This window comes from Tiliqua scincoides, chromosome 14 (assembly GCF_035046505.1).
Source record: "Tiliqua scincoides isolate rTilSci1 chromosome 14, rTilSci1.hap2, whole genome shotgun sequence".
Taxonomy (NCBI): domain Eukaryota; kingdom Metazoa; phylum Chordata; class Lepidosauria; order Squamata; family Scincidae; genus Tiliqua; species Tiliqua scincoides.
Window position 1 is genome coordinate 9759545 of NC_089834.1, and position 20978 is coordinate 9780522.

General features: G+C 47.0%; 1 gene segment (V, D, J or C); it reads right to left on the reverse strand.

The window, feature by feature from the left end:
* Positions 1-1694: 1694 nt before the first annotated feature.
* On the reverse strand, positions 1695-5253 carry LOC136634449 (immunoglobulin lambda variable 2-8-like). The segment is given in 2 exon segments: positions 1695-2023; positions 5208-5253. Coding segments are annotated over 2 exon segments (375 nt in total).
* Between the last annotated feature and the right edge of the window lie 15725 nt (positions 5254-20978).

The following is a 20978-nucleotide window of genomic DNA, read 5'->3' on the forward strand; positions in this document are numbered from 1 at the left end:
GCTATATATAAAAGTTAAGTTCATGATATATATCAGTCAAGTTCTCGCCAGTGTTGTACTTATTTCCCCAGAGCAAAAGTGCAGAAGTGATATTTCACCGTTCTTGGGCAGAGCTAGTGGTGCATGGACTTTGACCTCTCCATGCACAAGTGAGCTGGGAAGGAAGAGCAGTCATGTACACAACAGTCATGCGCACAAGCATTCTCCCAGCTTCACAGGTGCAGGGTGTGGAGGTGGTCCCTGAGGACGTCTGACTTTGCCAACTGTGGAGAAAATAGATCCACGTCTCCCCGCAATGCTCACAGCTGAGGTCGCAGCATCCCAGAGACAACCTGCAACATTTTACAACAGAATCTTACAGCACAGAATCACAAAGCCTTTGCACTGAAGACGGAGTGCAGAGCATCAACTTCACGTACTGATAGTATGTGAGCGGTGCAAACTCAATTCCGCATTCATGTCTAGCCTCAGTTGACTTCTCTGTAGCTCCTACCCATTGGTTCCAGTCCTACCCTCAAAAGCCACAGAGTTGCTGTTAGTATGCAGGCTCCTCTGGGCAGAGACCTACATTTGTGCTTATATGACTCTGCAATGTCTTGTGCTCATGAATGTCAGTATTTAAGTGATCAATTATGAGAACTGAATCCATCCTCGGGAGTTATACAATTTATGATCACACCCCCCCCCCCCCCCCCAAGGTCTGCCTTCTCTTTTTCTGTCGGTTGGGTTCAGCAAGCTTTAGGGCTTTACTTCACATCTTCCCCCCTTAGGGCTCATGAGGGTTATCCCTTTGACTTATAGGTCCAGAGAAACTGTTTGTGGGCATGAGCTGGAGACATTCGCCCAATGTGTGATTTGATGGTTAAGCACAAAAACCCCTCTTGTGTCATTCTTTCTTCCAAGATGTGCTTCAGCCCTTGCTTGTTTCAGGAGGATGAGGGAGGGCAGCTTGTGGAGGAGGGAGAAGGAACCGTCCCTCCATTTCGTTTGTGGCTCAACTGCTGGGCCTCAGTTGGCTCTTGCCACATTCCAACCCTGAGCCCTGTTATGGAGAAGGAATCACCCCTTGCCCAGCAGAGGAGAACTAAAGAGTTGCCATCTTTCCCCAAGCTGGACATTCCTGAACTGCTCAGCTGCAGTACTGCCATTCGGCACTTAGTACAGCCTTTGCCTCACGAAAGGAAAGGGAGAGCTGCTTGCTCAGGGCCCAACCCTGTCCTACTTTCCAGCACTGATGCAGCTGTGCCAAGGGGGGCATCTGCTGCATCCTGTTTAGGCAGTCACGGCGGCCTCCTCAAAGTATGTTTGTTCCCTTCCCTCAAGGCGACACTGAGGCTGCTTCAGTGCTGGAAAGATGGATAGGATCGGGCCCTCAGAGAGTTAGGTTTTGAATGAGGAAGCATCCGGGTGGTGGTGGTGGGGCTTTCCATGTGGGATTCAGTCAGAAGGAGAGTCAAGGGGGCAGGATCACTGGCGGGAAGGGGAGACTGTTCCAAAGCTATGGATCCTGTGGAATTCATCTATGTTCTCTGTGGATCATGGGCTATGGATCTATGGATGAAAGCTACGGATCTATGTTATGTTCATGGAGTTATGGTCACACTGAATCTGGCACAGATTGCATTAAGCTTTTCAGGTGTTTTTGAGTACGCAATCTGGTCAGAAACGAAGAAGGTTTTTGTCTCACTTCCCCATTAGACTGCACCACTGTGGAACTTGCTACCACCAGTGCTCTCCCCGGCACCACAGTAATAATCGGCCTCGTCTTCAGGCTGAGTGTTCGTGATGGTTAAGTAGCCATTGTCCCCAGAGTAGGAGCCAGTGAATCGGTCTGGGACGCCTTCTCCTCGGGTGCTGTCTTTGTAGTAGAGAAAACGAGGACTTTGTCCAGCTCTCTGTTGATACCAGGAAATATAGCTGCTCCAGCTCCCATCTGTGCTGCCGATGCAGGAGATTTTAACGGTTTGGCCCAGAGACACCGACTGGGAGGCAGGTTGGGTCAGCGTTGGCTGGGAATGGACACCTTCATAAGGGGAGAAAGAGGAGACAGAAAGAACTTCATTCATGATCTGTGCTCTCAAACATCACAAAAGCAGAAACATACAATCAAAACCAATTTGTGGTTCTTGTCCTCTTAGGTCTAGTTTATCTTTGTTTTCCACTCCCTTTACCTGATAGAGAAGAGAGAAGCGCCAGGGAAGGCAGAGCCCAGATCATGATGACCTCCTGGAGGACAAAGACAACTGGATGGAACTTCCTCCTCCTTCTTATATCCCCCAGACCCGAAGGATGGTCTCGCATGCAAATCTGCCCTGCACTAGATTTCAGTGCATGAAGGAAGCCTCCGGAAGGCCACCTCCTACATATTAAGTCCTTTACTGCCTCCCTTCGCAGCTCAGGTGCAGGGGCTGAGTTATCACTTCTCGAATTGGGCTTCTGTCCACCTTCTCCTGATCGCCTTCTATTCTACATGAAGTAACTGATTAGCACCTGATCATAATGATTGCTTAATATAGCACCATCGGCGTGTATGGCAGTTTACACAGAGTGAAAAGAGAGGTCCCTGCCCCAAAGGGTTTACAATCTAGAAACTGAGACAAAGGAACCAACAAAGGAATAGGAGGGGGGGCTGGAGACAGGGGAAGTGTGTGCAGTTGTTTCCATTCCAGGCTTGTGAGGTCAGTTACAGTTGGGAACAGACGTCTGCAGCAATTCCTCCCATTTCCTGGGGAGAGCTCCAGCAGCCGCTATGGGACTACTGGATCTACACCAGCAAATTTGTGGCACAAATCTGAGTGGCCTTGTGTTGATGGATGTGGCCAGGAAGGAGGTAGCGTCTGGCCCCAGGAGCCTCTGCTGCCACCTCTCCCCCTTCTGGTCCCAATCACGCACCCCCTGCCAGTCACTGCCCTCCTCCTGCACCATTCCACCCCTCCCCACTTTCCCCCTGCACCAGATCATTTCTGTGCTACTTGGTGCAGTCCTTTCCTCTCTTGGGGCTTCCGGCGCAAGAGGCCTGGGTGGGCCAGCACGAGACTTCCCACTGTTTATGCCGGGCTGTTGTGATGTACCACACACAGAAGCGATCCCCATGGCACTGTGCACTAGACCAGCAGACCTGCGTGGCCCGGAAAGTTTGGTGACACAGGAATCCTGCAAAAGGCGGGTATTGTGATGGGGGTTGAGCATCTGCAGGGAGGAAGCATCTGGGTGTGTTCCTGAGTTGCTTGAGGCCTAAGGAGCAGCCTAGGAGAAATGACAGAGTCATTAGAGGGATGAGGAGACCTTCAGACTGCTGGGGGAGGTGGAGCTGGAAAAGTGAAGGTCACGGCAGGATATGGTTGTAGCAGGAGAGGAGAGCTGGAAATGGTTACGCCTCAGATGTTGCTTGTCTCAGATATCTGAAGCTTTTCACCTGGAGGGCACATTCTCTGCTGCTCTCTGCTTCCGGGACCCTCCGCTTGGATTGTTTGGGTGCAACTATGTGGGTTGGCGGTTTGCGTCCTCCAACATTGCAGAAGGAAGTGGGACTAGTCAGGCAACGTCCCCACTCCAACTTCAGGATTCACATACATTCTGTCACAGACAGTGACGTCACAAGGGTTTGCGGTACTCAGCGCAGAAGGCCAGCAGCGCATCACCCCTACGACGGACCTGCTTCCATGCAGTATTTGGGGTAACACCCCAGGCGGTGAGCGAGCGGATACACCATCACCCCAACCCCCCCACTGGTTTTTTGGCTATAACTTTTGATTGAATAGAGGTATTTCAACACAGTCTGTCTCATTGCATTCTGCATGAAATTACACATTGATTGATATATAACACGATGGTATTAATGGAAAGTACCAAGAATAAAATTTTGGGCAGGAGTGATGTCATACACACATCCGCGCATTACTCGGTGTGGCCTCCCCCCCCCCCCAAAGATGCCACCAGGCACAGATTCAAGTTGAACTTTTCATGTATTCTTGGGCTCGCATGCTGGGCAGAAAGAGAGCAGGTTTTTATTATTGGTGCAACAATATTCCTGATTGTTCTTCCAGAAGAGGGACCAGGAACAGGGTAGTCACTGCCACCAACCCTCCACCATCTTCCACTCTCTTCCTTGGCCATTTCTGCATGACGGACAGGAGAGTCATCACTGCCTGGACAGGCTTACAGAAGCAGCAGAGGAGGGGAGGAGGGAGCCCTGATGTGTGTGTGCGTAGAGGGGAAAATACACAGTAATGCTCAGTAACAGTAAAAAAAAGTAATTCTTTTTACAGAAGTAAAAAGAAGGTGCATTGAAGAACATCACTGTGAAAAAGTGGGGCAATGGAATCTGGAGCTTCTTCAGGTGCCGTTCCTGCTTTAGCTTAGCTGGGTTGCCCTAATGCCACATCTCTCCCCTGCCTGCTGCTTTCTAAAATGGACCTGTGTCTGTTTTGTTATAACCGGAGCTCAGATAAGGATGAAGAGAGAGTTATTTGCGTTCACTGTTCTCCAAAAAGCTTCCTTTGGTACCCTTTGCATGTAGCTCATGGCGCGCAGGTGTGGATGGTGGGGGCTGGTCTGTGCGAGTTGGTGGGTGGAATGAGGAGGGGCTCAAAGGCCTCTCTGTCCAACCTGTTTCCATGTTTCAAAGAGTTTCAGGCACAATTCAGTTGAAGTTGATTGAATATGTTTTATTCAAGAATCTCCACTCTGGAGAGGAAGAGAGAAGGTTTTTGTCTCAGTTCCTCATTAGATTGTACCACTGTGGAACTTGCTACCACCAGTGCCCTCCCAGGCACCACAGTAATAATCAGCCTCATCTTCAGCCTGGATGTTGGTGATGGTTAAGTAGCCATTGTTCCCAGAGGAAGAACCAGTGAAGCGATCTGGGACCCCTTCTCCTCTGCTGCTGCTATACCAAAGAAAGCGAGGGCTTTGTCCAGCTGTCTGTTGATACCAGCCAAAGCTATACCAGCTCCCACCACTGCTTCTGGAACAGGAGAGTTTAACGGTTTGGCCCAGAGACGCAGACTGGGAGGCAGGTTGAGTCACCGTTGGCTGAGAATGGACCCCTTGACAAAACAGAGAACAAGAAGGCAAAAAGAAAGGTCTTCATTTGCTTTTTGTGCTTTCATATCTGCAAAAGCATAAGTATATAATACAAACAGTTGTATTGTTCTTGGCCAATGCCAGGGTGACGTTCATGTCAAGTTCATCATCGTCTTCCTTACCTGACCAGTAATGGAGAACGGCCAGGAAACACAGAGCCCAGGCCATGGTGAGCTCTTTGAGAGAGTGAGACCTTCTGGAGGAAAAAAGGCAACTGGATGTGACTGTCCCCCTCCTCTCTTAAATCCCCTGCAGCTGAAGGATGGGGCTGCATGCAAATTTGTGCTGTGATCCTTGACTTTGCTAGAACATCAGTGCTCATTAGTGTTGCACAGGAAAAGCCATTGATCACCTCACAGATTTGCATGAACGAGTTTTTGAAACCTGGTAGGGAACAGCCCTCACGTTGGCCAGGGTGAAATGGTGGCAGTGGTAGCCACCCACAGCCAGAAAGCTTCACAGAGAGGAGAGATGACATCTTATGTGTGAATTCAGCAGGCTGGAGGTCTCCTCAGGGGAAAGAGACATCTGTCCCCTTGACCCAGGGAAAGAAGAGAGATGGAACAGAGCCTACACCAGCACAAGAAGACAAAAGAATTGGGACAAAAGAGTCTCTTTTCACCATTATTATTATTCCATTAGTCCATATTTCATTATTATTATTATTATTATTATTATTATTATTATTATTATTATTATTATTATTATTATTATTTTCCCAGTTTTCACCATGCTTAATCTGGAATGTGCCCCTTGTAAATTTACTTAATATGGGAGTGATTTCGGGGTGCCCACTCTGACTGAAGATATTCCCAGAGATCGTTTTCCCCTTGACATGCCATAATGTCATTTAGCCAGGAAAGTCGTGTTAAAATCTTCTGGATTCCTTTTAATCTTATCCTGGAGATTGATGCTGATTCCTGTATACTCCAGGACGAGGACAGGCTATTGGAGAAAGGTAGCCAGTGAATAAGTTTTTAAGTCACCTCGTCCAAAGATGTCTTTTATACTCAAATGATGGAAATGGAATGAAAACCTATTTAAACTCCTTTGTAGAAATAACCAAAGCTTTTTGCTTTCCTTCCCAGATTGGGGATCTACATTAAGTAAACATTTAATGATTTTTAATTGTCATGATCCTGGGGGTTGTAATGTTTCAATTGTTTTAATTGGTTTTAATAGTGTATTGATTTTACTGTTAGTCGCCTTGAGTCCCCTTTGCTACGAGAGAAAGGCGGGGATAACAAACAAACAAACAAACAAACAAACAAACAAACAAACAAACAAACAAACAAACAAACAAACAAACAAACAAAGGAATTTGAATCCAACTGAAGCACAGAGTTGGAAAAGCTATTCAGGCCTCAAGGGGCTTCCTCAGAGGAGGAGAATCCATGCATGGGCTCTTCAGATGATGAAATGTTCCAAATCAAGGCCAGCCCTGAGTCCCCAGCTATGTGCTTCAGCAGAGAAAGATCTCTCCACACAAGGAGGCATGAAGTCCCCAAGGACACCCCAGGAAGTCCATACACCTCATGGGTGCTGAACGCTGCCCTTCATCAGTTCACACTGCAGGTGCAGAGGGGCTTTCTGTTATTGAATTCTCCTCCCTGTAGTTGGAGTGGATGACCAACACTGCCCTCTGCAGGTACAAAAGAGACTAGCAGGCATCACAGCATATATATATATATATATTTTAAATCATGCTAATGATTGTCTTTTATTGTGTTTATTATGTGTTGTTAATTGCCTCTATTTCCTGCAAATTGTTTTATGCCAATAAAGGTATCAATCCATCAATTTCTGAACAAAATTCTGAATCAACAATGCAGTCAAGTTCTGTGTTTCCCATTCTCTGTTTCAATCACAGAGTTCAGGACAGGCCTGTTCTTTTACCTGCTGACACAGCTGGTACTTCAAAGCATTTCAATCCAAAGGCTGGGTGATGTGCCCTCACACTGAAATAAGCTATGAACCAGACTTGCATCATTATGCTGCTCTTCTCCCATTTAAACCATGTCTATACTGGGAATTCATGTCATCGCATTGACTTTTTCAAATGGCTTTGTGTTTATTTCCATTTTTGGAGTGATCATGGCCTCTATGAGTTTGAATTTTGTGAAGGTGCATTTCAGATTCAGTACAAATTACGTTTTGATCTGCACGGATGTGAACATATTCCGAAGAGATGGGTGCTGTTGATTCTGTATGTTTTGCATTGTATATGTTTGAATGGAAACAAATGCCATATATATTGGAAAAAATCAAACTTGTACAAAGATCCAATAAATGACATGGGGGGAAAAGTGATTTTAAATATAAATATTTACCCATTTTGAACACAGCACTGTAATTTATACATTTCAAGACAAAATTTATGTCTGTCCTAGCACCACTTTGTCCTGTTATGACAAATGCCCCCTCCCCCTTCAATACCTTTGTGGTAGAGGGTCAGAGGAGGGGCTGAGAGGGGCTCAGTCCCTGCCATGTCTGATCAGAAAGAACTCAGGTGGCTGAATAAGAGCTCAGTCCTATGCATGTCTACTCAGAAGTGAGTGTCATTCGAGTCAGTGGGGCTTACTCCCAGGAAAGTATAGATAGGATTGGGTTGTGAGAAAGCAGCTTAGCTGAGACCGATCAGATCTGCTCTCCCTACTAGAGGAGATTTAAACACATTCCAGTTCTACCATTCAGAGAGATTCAGGCAGGGGACAAATTCAGCTCTTGAAATCTTCTTGATTCCCCACATGGGGTGGAAGAGCGAAGGTTTTTGTCTCAGTTCCCCATTAGAATGTATCACTGTGGCTCACGCTAGCAGTGCTATAATAAGAAACACAGTAATAATCGGCCTCGTCTTCAGCCTGGATGTTGTTGATGGTCAAATAGCCAACGTTCCCAGAGAAGGACAAGGAGAACCGATCTGGAATTCCTTCTCCTTTGCTAGTGGTGTAACCGCTACCACCAAAGATCACAAAGCGGGGGCTTTGTCCAGGGGTCTGTTGCACCCAGGTAAACCAGTTCTCCCAGCTGCCACTACTGCTTTTGGTGCAGGAGAGTTTAGCCGTTTGTCCCAGGGACACAGACATGGAGGCAGGCTGAGTGATTGTTGCCTGAGAATGGACACCTTGAAGAAAGAAAGAAAGAAAGAAAGAAAGAAAGAAAGAAAGAAAGAAAGAAAGAAAGAAAGAAAGAAAGAAAGAAAGAAAGAAAGAAAGAAAGAAAGAAAGAAAGAAAGAAAGGCATGATGTTAATCCCTTGCTCTGTACTTTCAAATGTGACAAAAATGCAGCTATACAATATGCACAAAAGCCTTGCTGTCAGCCCATCAGTCTGCAAAGGGCTCAATTCACCTGTCCTTACCTGAGAAGAAATGTAGCAGTGCCAGGAGACACAGAGCCCAGGTCATGGTGAGGTTGTGTTTGAATTTCTGAAAGAAGCAGAAAGCCATACGGGACGTGTCCCTTCCTGTCTTAAATCCCGTTCAGTGACCTGATAGCCATTCATGCAAATTTGGTGTGTGCTCATTGGCTCATACATGTGCTGCGAAAATGCATTGATGGGAGTCCTACAACAGAAGGTAGGGATGATCTCAGTGGGCTAGAAGACATGGAACAGGATCACTACTGGACCCCTGTTTTTTTGCTCTCCCTAGATCTGTGCTTCTCACACATTTAGCACCAGGACCCATTTTTTAGAATAAGAATCTGTCAAGACCCACCGGAAGTGATGTCATGACCGGACATGACGTCATCAAGCAGGGGCCTTTTTAACAATCCTAGGCTGCAATCCTACTGACACTGACCCAGGAACAAGTCCCATTGACTCTTGTTGTTAAAAGAATATACATAATCGCTTGTCTGTCACATTTCCCCAGATGCAGTCACAGACCATGGGAGCATCAAGTCTAATAGATTGAAAATAAAATAGTGAAATGAATGGTTACCCACCTGAAATAGGCTCGCTACCCACCTAGTGGGTCCAGACTCACAGTTTGAGGAACACTGCCCTGGATAATGGGATGATTACTCAACAGTGTGCTATAGCCAGTTCTTCCTGAAATGCTCACTGTGGTTATGTGCCAATTGGGCAGCATGATGCTTGTATGTAAATGTTTTCAGCTGTGCATTTTTAACACTATTCTAGTTCTTCCTAATACTTGCTGTTCCTCGTTCCTGTTGAAGTCCCCAGATACTGAGCCTGTTCCTGCTTCATTTTACACCCCAGGTGCAGGGTATAGGAACTCTCTGTAGTCAAGAAGTGCTGCCCAGTGTGGAGAAATCCTGCCCCCTTGAGGTTAAGGCCAGGACAGCAGGCATTAAAAAGAGGTTGTGTATAAAGAGATGTAGGAATCTAAAAGAGAGCAATGCTTTCTATTCAGCTCAAATGAAAGGAAGTATCACACTGTGGGCTGTGAGTCCAAATATCTCCTCTCCAGAAACATGCAAAGCTATTGAATATGGGGGGGAGGGCATGAACCATCCCAGTGTGCAAATGAACTGCCTTCATGCTAGCTGCATAAGCTCTAGGATAGTGGTACCCAAACTGTGGGTTGTGATCCAATTGTTGGTGGGTCACAAAACTAGAAAGCTGATAGCTGACAAGGAAAATTATTGAGCCCTATAGAAACTGAAACAGAGCAGCATATTCTCATTTACTTGCAAGTAGACAAATGTGCCTCTGAAGGGCAGGCCAAGGGGGATTCAATTACACCAGAACGGCCCCAATCCAATGAACACAGGCCCCAAAGAAACTCTCGAGAAGGAAGTCCCCACCCCCAAGCTGACAGGGAAACAGTATTGAACCCTATGGAAAGTGAAACCGAGCCATGTGTGTTTACTCGTGAATTACATGTTCGTATCCAAGGTCTGTCAAAGGGGAATGCAAGACCATCAGAATGGTCCAAATCTGAGCTACGTGGAGCTCAAGAAACACTCCAGAAGGCAGCCCCCCACTATAGTAAAAAGGAGAAAAAGAGCCGTTTGAGAGGCTGGTCAATTGAAACGTTATTTTAGTCTTGAGAATTTAGATGGGTCCCCATAGAGCAGGGGTGTTCAAAGTTTTTGGCAGGAGGGCCACATCATCTCTCTGGCACTGTGTTGGGGGCCAGGGAAAAAAAGAATTAATTTATATTTAAAATTTGAATAAATTTACATAAGTTTACATAAATGAATATATTAAAGATGAACTTATATGAATGAATGACGGTCTTGAAATAGCTCAAAGCCTATAAAAGGCCTTGCACAATGCAAGGCTGGCCTTTCCGTTGCTGCTGCTAGTGCATCACAGACCTGAAACAGCAAGCAGTGGAGGAAGCCCTCATCCCACAGCTCACGCGAGAGGTCAAACAGTTGCTCTCATGCTGAGAGCAGCTGCATCGGACCAGTGCAGGCTCCAGCAGATCTCCAGAGGGCCAGAGGCTCATTTTAGACTAGGGGCTCCCTGAGGGCCGCAATGAGAGGCCTCGAGGGCCGCAAGTGGCCCCAGGGCCGGGGTTTGGGCACCCCTGCCATAGAGCATCACTTTAAAAAGTGTGTCCTGGTGCTAAAGGATCGAGTGCCACAGCTCTGCGATGAATTTCACGTCTTTGCTGCAGGTCAATGCTACTGTCAGAGGGGTGGTGGAATTCTTTTCCCAAATGTAACCTCTCAATAACCTATGGTTTTCCTATGGTGATAGGGGCTGGAGTGGGGAAGCATCTTGGGTTTGTTCCTGAGTTGCTTGAGGCATAAGGAGCAGCACAGGAGAAATGGCAGAGTCGGTAGAGCAGTCATTTTCAACTACTGTGCCATGGCACATTGGTGTGCCATGAAAGGTCCCCCAGGTGTGCCACAGGAATTTGGGAGAGGGTAATGGAGAAGTGCCAGGGAAAGTAGACCCAAGCCATGGTGAGCTCTGGAGGTGAGTAGGGCTTTCTGCAGCAAACAGAAGGGTGCCATTTCCCTCTCCTTCCTTAAACCCTCCAGAGCTGAAAGGTGGCTCTGTATGTAAATTCCTCCTATGTTCGTTGGTTGTGTGCATGAACTTCATTTCCTTATTCCTCATTTAAAGGGTTTCTACCTGTCCTTTTCATTAAACGCTGTAGCCCCAGAGGAGTCCTACAACATAAGGAAGGGACCTGAGGGGGATGGGAGACATTGAACTGGATCACTACTGACTGTACCCCTGTTTTAGCCGTTCCTCCTAGATAACGGGATGATTACACAATCCAGTACTATTGCCATAGGCATAAGAAGCAACATAGGAGCAGCATATCTGGGTCAGTGGTTTGGGTCCTCCTCCATTGCAGAAGGAAGTGGAACTAGTTAGGCAAGACCCCCACTCCAGCTCCATGATTCACACACCTTCTGGCACAAGCAGTGGCGTCTCTAGGGTTTGTGTCACCCAGTACAGGAGGCCAGCACATCACCCCAATGATGGACCTCTTCCCATGCAGTGGGTGGGGGGCAACACCCTGGGGGAACACCCCCACTGGTTTTGTTAGCTAGAACTGTTGATAGAATAGAGATATTTCAATACCGTTTGTTTCATTGTGTTCTGCAAGAAATTACACATCGATATACATCGAATTACATACACACACACACACCCCATGATGGTATAATTCAAAAGTACCAAGATTTAAAAAATTTTGGCCAGTAGTGGTGTCACCCCCCTGAGAGTGTCACCCAGTGTGGCCCGCACCCTTGGCACTATCTTAGCAACACCGTGGGGCACCGATGAAGCTTTTCAAGTATCCTTGAGTACACTTGCTAGGCAGAAAGAGAGCAGGATTTTATTATTCATGCAAAAATATTCCTGATTGTTCTTCCAGAAGAGGGACTGGAAACAGGGTAGTCACTGCCACCAAATCCTCCACCATCTTCCACCCTCTACCTTGGCCATTTCTGCATGACAGACAGGAGAGTCGTCACTGCCTGGACAGGCTTACAGAAGGAGCAGAGGAAGGTAGGAGGGAGACTTGATGACAGTGTGTGTGAGTGAGTGTGGAGGGGGTTACATGCACATTAATGCACAGGAAAAAAGAAGAAGAAGGTACACTGAAGAACATCAATGTGAAAAAGTGGGACAATGGAATTTGGAGCTTCTTCAGGTGCCGTTCCTGCTTTATCTTAGCTGGGTTGCCCTAATGCCGCATCTCTCCCCTGCCTGCTGCTTTCCAAAATGGACCTGTGTCAGTTTTGGTATATCTGGAACTCAGATAAGGATGAAGAGAATTATTTGAGTTCATTGTTCTCCAAGAAGCTTCTTTTGGTACCCTTTGCATGCAGCTCAAGGCACGCAGGTGTGGATGGTGGGGGCTGGTCTGTGCGAGTTGGTGGGTGGAATGAGGAGGGGCTCAAAGGCCTCTCGTCCAACCTGTTTCCATGCTTCAAAGGCACAGTTCAGTTGAAGATTAAATATGTTTTATTCAAGAATCACCACTCGGGAGAGGAAGAGAGAAGGTTTTTGTCTCAGTTCCCCATTAGATTGTACCACCGTGGAACTTGTAACCACCAGTGCTCTCCCAGGCACCACAGTAATAATCAGCCTCGTCTTCAGCCTGGGTGTTGGTGATGGTTAAGTAGCCATTGGTCCCAGAGGAAGAACCAGTGAAGCGATCAGGGACCCCTTCTCCTCTGGTGCTGCTACCATACCAAAGAAAGCGAGGGCTTTTTCCAGCTGTCTGTTGATACCAGCCAAAGCTATACCAGCTCCCACTACTGCTTCTGGAACAGGAGAGTTTAACGGTTTGGCCCAGAGACGCAGACTGGGAGGCAGGTTGAGTCAGCGTTGGCTGGGAATGGACCCCTTGACAAAACAGAGAAAAAGAAGGCAAAAAGAAAGGTCTTCATTTGTTTTTTATGCTTTCAGATATTACAAAAGAATAAGTATGTAATAAAAACACTTGAATTGTTCCCGGCCTATCACAGGGTGACGTTTATGTCAAGTTCATCATCCTTTCCCTTACCTGTCCAGTAATGGAGAACAGCCAGGAATAACAGAGCCCAGGTCATGGTGAGCTCTTTGAGAGAGTGAGACCTTGTGGTGGAAAAAAAGGCAACTGGATGTGACTGCCCCCCTCCACTCTTAAATCTCCTGAAGTTGAAGGATGGGGCTGCATGCAAATTTGTGCTGTGATCCTAGACATCACTAGAGCATCAGTGCTGGTTAGTGTTGCACTGGAAAAGCCAATGATCACATCACGGATTTGCATGAAGGAGTTTTTGAAACATGGCAGGGAACCGCCCTCACTTTGACCAGGGTGAAAGGGAGGCCGTGGTAGCCACCCACAGCCAGTAAACTTCACTGAAAGGAGAGATGGGCATCTTATGTGTGAATTCAGCAGGCTGGAGGTCTCCTCAGGCAAAGAGACATCTATCCCTCTGGCCCAGGGAAAGAAGGGAGATGGATGGTATTAAGATGCACCGCCAACACTTCTCATTCTCCAACAATGGTGAACCTGCATAAATTAAGAAGCACATCTGAACGTGAAATCCTGTAACTCGGTCAAACAGTGCCAAGGTTTCTGATACCTGGCTCTTGTCCAGCATTTTCTGAGGATGCAAAGCACTTCACATGGTTTATCTTGATGCTGCTCTCACCACAACCTTGTCGCTTGTTAAAAGTACAGGTCTGTCATATTTCCCCAAATGCAGTCACGGACCATGGGAGCATCAAGTCTGATAGATTAAAAATAAAATTGTGAAATGAATGGTTACCCACCTGAAATGGGCTCGCTACCCACCTACTGGGTCCTGACCCACAGTTGGAGAAACACTGCCTAGATAATGGGATGATTACTCAACAGTGTGCTATAGCCAGTACTTCCTGAAATGCCCACTGTGGTTATTTGCCAATTGGGCAGCATGATGCTTGTATGTAAATACTTTCAGCTGTGCATTTTTAACACTATTATAATTCTTGTAATTACTTGCTGTTCCTTGTTCATGTTGAAGCCCCCAAATACTGAGCCTATTCCTGCTTTATTTTACAACCTGGGTGCAGTATGTGTAGTCAAGAAGTTCTGCCCAGTGTGGCGAAATCCTGCCCCCTTGAGGTTAAGGCCAGGATAGCAGGCATTAAAAAGAGACTGTCTATAAGGAGATGTAGGGATCTAAAGGAGAGCAATGATTTCTATTCAGCCTAAATGAAAGGAAGAATCAGACTGTGGGCTGTGAGTCCAAATATCTCCTCTCCAGAAATATGCAAAGCTATTGAATATGTGGTGGTATGAACATCCCAGTGGGCAAATGAACTGGCTTCATGCTAGCTGCATAAGCTTTAGGACAGTGCTTCCCAAATTATGGGTCGTAACCCAATTGATGGTGGGTCATGAAACTGAAAAACTGGTAGCAGACAAGGAAAATTATTGAGCCCTATAGAAACGGAAACAGGGCAGCATATTCTCATTTACTTGCAGGTAGGCAAATGTGCCTCTGAAGGGCAGGCCAAGGGGGATTCAATGACACCAGAATGGCCCCAATCCAATGAACGCAGGCCCCAAAGAAACTCTCGAGATGGAAGTCCCCACCCCCCAAGCTGGCAAGGAAACAGCATTGAACCCTATGGAAAGTGAAACCAAGCCGTGTGTGTGTTTACTCGTGAGTTACATGCTTTAGCTCGTATAGAAGGTCAGGCAACGGGGAATGCAAGGCCATCAGAATGGTCCCAATCTGATCTACGTGGAGCTCAAGAAACACTCCAGAAGGCAGCCCCCCCACTATAGTAAAAAGGAAAAAAGATCTGTTTGAGAGGCTGATAAATAGAAACTTTTTTTTAGTCTTGAAAAGTTAGACGGGTAGATGCATCGCAGGTGTGGATATGGTGGGGGCTGGTCTGTGCGAGTTGGTGGGTGGAATGAGGAGGGGCTCAAAGGCCTCTCTGTCCAACCCGTTTCATGCTTCAAAGAGTTTCATGCAAAATTCAGCTGAAGTTGATTCAATATGTTTTATTCAAGAATCACCACTCGGGAGAGGAAGAGAGAAGGTTTTTGTCTCAGTTCCCCATTAGATTGCACCACTGTGGAACTTCCATGTACCAGTGCCTTCTGCAGCACCACAGTAATAATCACCCTCGTCTTCGGCCTGGGTGTTGGTGATGGTTAAGTAGCCATTGGTCCCAGAGGAAGAACCAGTGAAGCGATCAGGGACCCCTTCTCCTCTGCTGCTACCATACCAAAGAAAGCGAGGGCTTTGTCCAGCTGTCTGTTGATACCAGCCAAAGCTATCCCAGCTCCCACCACTGCTTCTGGAACAGGAGATTTGAACGGTTTGGCCCAGAGATGCAGACTGGGAGGCAGGTTGAGTCACTGATGGCTGGGAATGGACCCCTTGAAAAAACAGAGAACAGGAAGGCAAAAAGAAAGGTCTTCATTTTTTTGTGTGTGCTTTCATATCTTGCAAAAGCATAAGTACATAATACAAACAGTTGTATTCTTCTCAGCCAATTACAGGGTGATGTTCATGTCAAGTTCATCACCCTTTTGCTTACCTGACCAGTAATGGAGAACGGCCAGGAAACACAGAGCCCAGGCCATGGTGAGCTCTTTGAGAGAGTGAGACCTTCGGGAGGTAATAAAAAAGGCAACTGGATGTGACTGCCCCCCTCCTCTCTTAAATCCCCTGCAGCTGAAGGATGGCATCACATGCAAATTTGTGCCATGATCCTTGACCTTGCTAGAACATTAGTGCTAGTTTGTGTTGCACAGGAAAAGCCAATGATCACATCACATATTTGCATGAAGGAGTTTTTGAAACCTGGCAGGGAACAGCCCTCAGTTTGACCAGGGTGAAAGGGAGGCAGTTGTAGCCGCCCACAGCCAAAAAGCTTCACAGAGAGAAGAGATGGGCATCTTATGTGTGAATGCAGCAGGCTGGAGGTCTTCTCAGGGCAAAGAGACATCTGTCCCCTTGACCCAGGGAAAGAAGGGAGATGGGGCAGATCCTACACCAGCACCAGAATTGTGCCAAAAGAGTCTCTTTCCACCATATTGTCTTTCAGTATTCCCCGTTTTCACCACTCTTAATCTGGAATGTGCCCCTTGTAAATCGACTTAATATGGGAGAGATTTGGGGGGTGCCCACTCTGACTGAAGATATTCCCAGAGATTGTTTTCCCCTTGACATGCTATAATGCAATTTAGCCAGGAAAGTCCTGTTAAAATCTTCTGGATTTCTTTTAATATTCTCCTGGAGATTGACGCTGATTCCTGTATACTCCAGGATGAGGTATTAGAGAAAGGTAGCCGGTGAATAAGTTTTTAAGTCACCTTAAGAAATGATGTATTTTATGCTCCCGTGATGGAAATGGAATGAAAACCTATTAAAACCTCTTGGTAGAAATAACCAAAGCTTTTTGCTTTCCTTCCCAGATTGGGGATCTACATTAAGTAAATATTTAATGATTTTAAATTGTCATGATCCTGGGTGTTTTAATGTTTCAGTGGTTTTAATTGCTTTTAATAGTGCATTATTGTTAGTCACCCTGAGTCCCCTTTGGTACAAGAGGAAGGTGGGGTATAAATAAATAAATAAATAAATAAATAAATAAATAAATACGGAAAGGAATTTGAATCCAACTGAAGCACAGAGTTGGAAAGTCAAGGTCTGCATTTTCCATTCTCTGTTACAATCACGGAGTTCAGGACAGGCCTGACCTTTTTCAAGCTGACACAGTTGGTACTTCAAAGTGTTTGACTCCAAAGGCTGGGTTATGTGCCCTCACACTGAAACAAGCTATGAACCAGACTTGCATCATTACATACTGTGCCCTATTGCATCAACCAATCCCATGATGCAACAGGGCTACACCGTACTCAGGCCAAGACATCAGGATCTAGCCTTGCCCTATCCAGCCTGTAAATTCCTATAAGCCTGGGGCATATATCACAACAGTGATAGTCATGACATGAAAAATAATAATGGCAAGAGAAGAAGTGCAGACAGTGAACACTTTTCTTTTATTGAACCTTGTGTGTGTGAGGGAGTGTGTCTGTGGGATCTCTCTCTCTCTCTCTCTCTCTCTACCTACCTACCTACCTACCTACCTACCTACCTGACTCTCCAGAATATATAGTTCCAGAGCCCCCCATGGATAATTGCAACCATGGATATGGATGAATGCCCGTCTCTGTGGTCCGGGGGGTGGCTGCCCCCACTGCTGGAGGTGAAGGGAGCTCTCCTCACCTCACCTCTGGAAGGGCTCCTGAGTTCTGCAGGGGCCAAAGATGTCCCTCTTCACCCTCTGCCAGGCTGAGCTTGGCAATAGAAATAACTTCTGGTTTCACTAGGAAACTGGAAGTGATGTTTTTATTGCCTTAGAAGGGCTTCCCCGGGCTTCCTGATAAGGCATTAAAAGCGTCACCTCCGGTTCAGCTCAGTCTGAGCCTAGCAGAGGCTAGGGACAGATGTCATCCGCCTCTGCCAAGCTCAGAAACCCCTCTGGAGGCAAGGGGAGCCTCCAGAACCGAGGGGAGACCCGGACCCGATCCACAGGTAATTGAATCCATGGATATGGGATCCGTGGGTATGGAGACCCCTGTATAATCCTAGTGTTTGAAAAATTAGTTTAAAAGAAATAAATTCTCTTCTTGAAAAGAAGTTTAAACAGCTTGGGGCAGCTTCTTGAACTCCCCCCTGCAGCCTGGCTCCTAGGGCTGGGAGTGGGAGAACTCAGCCAGCCTTGTAGAATTTGCTATAGATGTATTTATGCCATTAAAGGTCTACTAACTAACTAACTAAACTCAGCCAGCCTCTCCATACATCATTGAGCAGATCCTTGTATCTGCCGGTCTCGCAGTGAGACCGGAACCAAACCCCCACATATACTGAGGGCCGACTGTAATTTCAAAATGAATCCTGACATCCCAGAACTTCCTCGATCCTTGTTCCGAGTTCTGATTTGGTTTCCCAGCCAGCCTTGCTCTTCGCACTCTTCTCCTGATCCACCACAATTCAGACGTGACTGATGAGTTCCCAGGCCAGCCTCGTCACCTGCTGTAGGAGTTTCACTGGATGCTGAAACCAAATATTGGCAAGAAACCTTTCCTGCACACCAGACAAAGAAGAGTCAGGCAGGGACAACCCAGTTAGCCACGCATCAGCTGATCAACCCCATCCCAGGCCTGCCAAGAGCCTCACGGTGGATTTGCGCTCTCCACAATCCATCCCTGGACTGCCCAACCCAACTAACTAGCCTCCTCACCAGACCGTTCCTACTCCGATTCTCTGTCCTTTCTTATTTAAATATTTCATAAAGACCATTTTTCCTGTTTGGAAGACAAAACACACCAAAAGTGCTCTCTTCTGGTTTTCTCAAGAGTTTACGGCAAACATGCCTGTAAGATTTTCTTTTAGAACCGGTCGCTTTCAGCAGAGGGGGGCAAGGGAGGAAGAGTTGCCACATGGCCGCACCCTTCAGACAGCAGACCGTTCCCAGGTGCAGCTGCGGACACCCCATGGGAGGTTTTTGAATGGTTGACTGAGGCCATGACTTGCTTTCATCTCACGCCAGTTTGAGAGCATCTCTGAAAATGCTTTCTGAAACCAGCTACTGATCAAAGACTTTCCTTCCTTCCTTCCTGATGAGATGTTTTTAATTAGGTCCCCTTCAGACTGCATCACTGTGGGCTACATATAACTACTACCCTTGCCTTCATCTTCACCACAGTAGTACGTGGCCTCATCCTCGGCCTGGACGTTGGCGATGTTTAAATAGTGCTCGTCTCTGGGCTTGGAACCGGAGATCCGATCTGGGATCCCGCAGGCTCTGTTGCTATCTGTGTACAGATGCCTGCCCCTCCCTCTGCTGGTTCCACTCGACAGCATAGTTCAGGCTGCAAGTGAGTCTCGCTGAGTTCCCCAGAGCCACAAACTGGGACGGAGGCTGAGTCAGAGTCGCGTAGCAGTGGGCCCCTGGGAACAAAGACAGAAGCCAACAGACAGCAAGGGCACCTGGTGTGTCCACATTCTACGTTCAATCTGGTGCATCAAGGAGAATGAACGTGGATTTATCTCCTTTAAAAAATCATTAGAAGGAGGATCCTGAAATCTGCTTCAAAGCTGTCTATTAACACGTCATCCTCTCACCTGAGCAGCAAGTCAGAAGCAGAAGGAGAAGCGTCACCCAAGACATGATGGGGAATTTGAACAGTTGGCGTCCTGGAACAGTTTCGCAGTTTTCTTCTTTGCTAAAGTGAATAATGAACCCATAGATGCCTGTATGATTCTGGTAGGGATCAGGTTACCCCCTTCCCTCAAAATATAACCACAACAACAGTATTTATATACCGCTTTTCAACAAAAAGTTCACAAAGCGGTTTACAGAGAAAATCAAATATCTAATGGCTCCCTGTCCCAAAAGGGCTCACAATCTAAAAAGATGCAACACCAGCAGACAGCCACTAGAAAAGTCACCTCTAGGGTGAGGTGGGCCAGTTACTCTCCCCCTGCTAAATAAAAGAGGAGCACCCACTTGAAAAAGTGCCTCTCAACCAGTTAGCAGGGGTTGAAAATATAACAATCAACTCCCATTTCTGTCATGCTTTTGTTGAAGGCAGAATCTCATGCCCATCCCGCTTTCCTCATGCTGTCCCTGTGCCAGTGAGGAAGCAATTGCAGACTGATCAGACCAGGGATTTGCTGCAGATAAGATCTGCCACATTGCTGGGTCCTAAAGAGAGCATCCTGTCCACAGGTGCAGCTACAGAGGCCCCAAGGGAGTTTTTTTGAATGGTTGACTGAGATCATGACTTGCTTTCCTCTCCAGCTGCTGAGGGCATCTCTGAAAAGACTTTCTGAAACCGTCTGCAGAACAAACACTTTCTCTCCTTCCTTTTTTGGTGTAGAAGCTTTTGCATTAGCTGCCCTGCAGACTGCATCACTGTGGGTACACACCTTCCCCTTCACCACAGTAGTATGTGGCCTCATCCTCGGCCTGGACGTTGGCGATGTTTAAAAAGCGCTCGCCTCCAGACTTGGAACCGGAGAACCGATCTGGGATCCCGCTGGCTCTGCTGGTTTCTTTGTACAGCAGGAGCCGCGGTGCCTGCCCCTCCCTCTGCTGGCACCACTCGACAGCATAGTTCTGATGCTCGCTGCTCAGGCTGCAAGTGAGTCTCGCTGAGCTCCCCAGACCCACAGACTGGGATGGAGGCTGAGTCAGAGTCACGTAGCAGTGGGCCCCTGGGAACAAAGACAGAAGCCAACGTACAGCAAGGGCGCCTGGTGTGTCCGCATTCCACGTTCAATCTGGTGCATCAAGGAGATTGAACGTGGATTTATCGCTTTTAAAAATTCATTAGAATGAGGATCCTGAAATCTGCTTCAAAGCTATCTATTAACACGTCATCCTCTCACCTGAGCAGCAAGTCAGAAGCAGGAGGAGAAGCATCACCCAAGGCATGATGGGAAATTTGTCCTGGAACAGTGTCACAGTGGACAGCACCCTCTCTCTCTGTCTTAAGAGCCTCCAGGACGTGTGGTCCACCCTGTTGTGCAAATACTCTGCTTCCTCATTGTCTTCAAGAGCTATTGGACGAACCTCCCCTTTCCATTCCAGAAATGCTACGCGTACATCACTAAATAGTCTGGATTTCTTGCCCTGCCCCATTAAGTAGGAGATCTTTCTCCTTGAGATAATTTAATGATTCCAAGCATTGTGGTGAACCTGGTCTATGGTCTCCCCCTGCAGACCCAAGGCAGATATAGTGACATCATGTCGTCATCTCCCTTGTAGCCAGTTCCTCTGCATCATGTCCTCCCTTTCTCTTTTGGTCCTTTCCCAGGGTGCAGCAGGCTCTCTGGAATCTCCTGATAATCCAATCCATGAATCTAAATCTGTGTGTCCCTGTCAGTCTAGCAATACCCATCCCCCCAAAGACTCTCTTAAAGTGCATTCCATGTTTTAGGGCAATG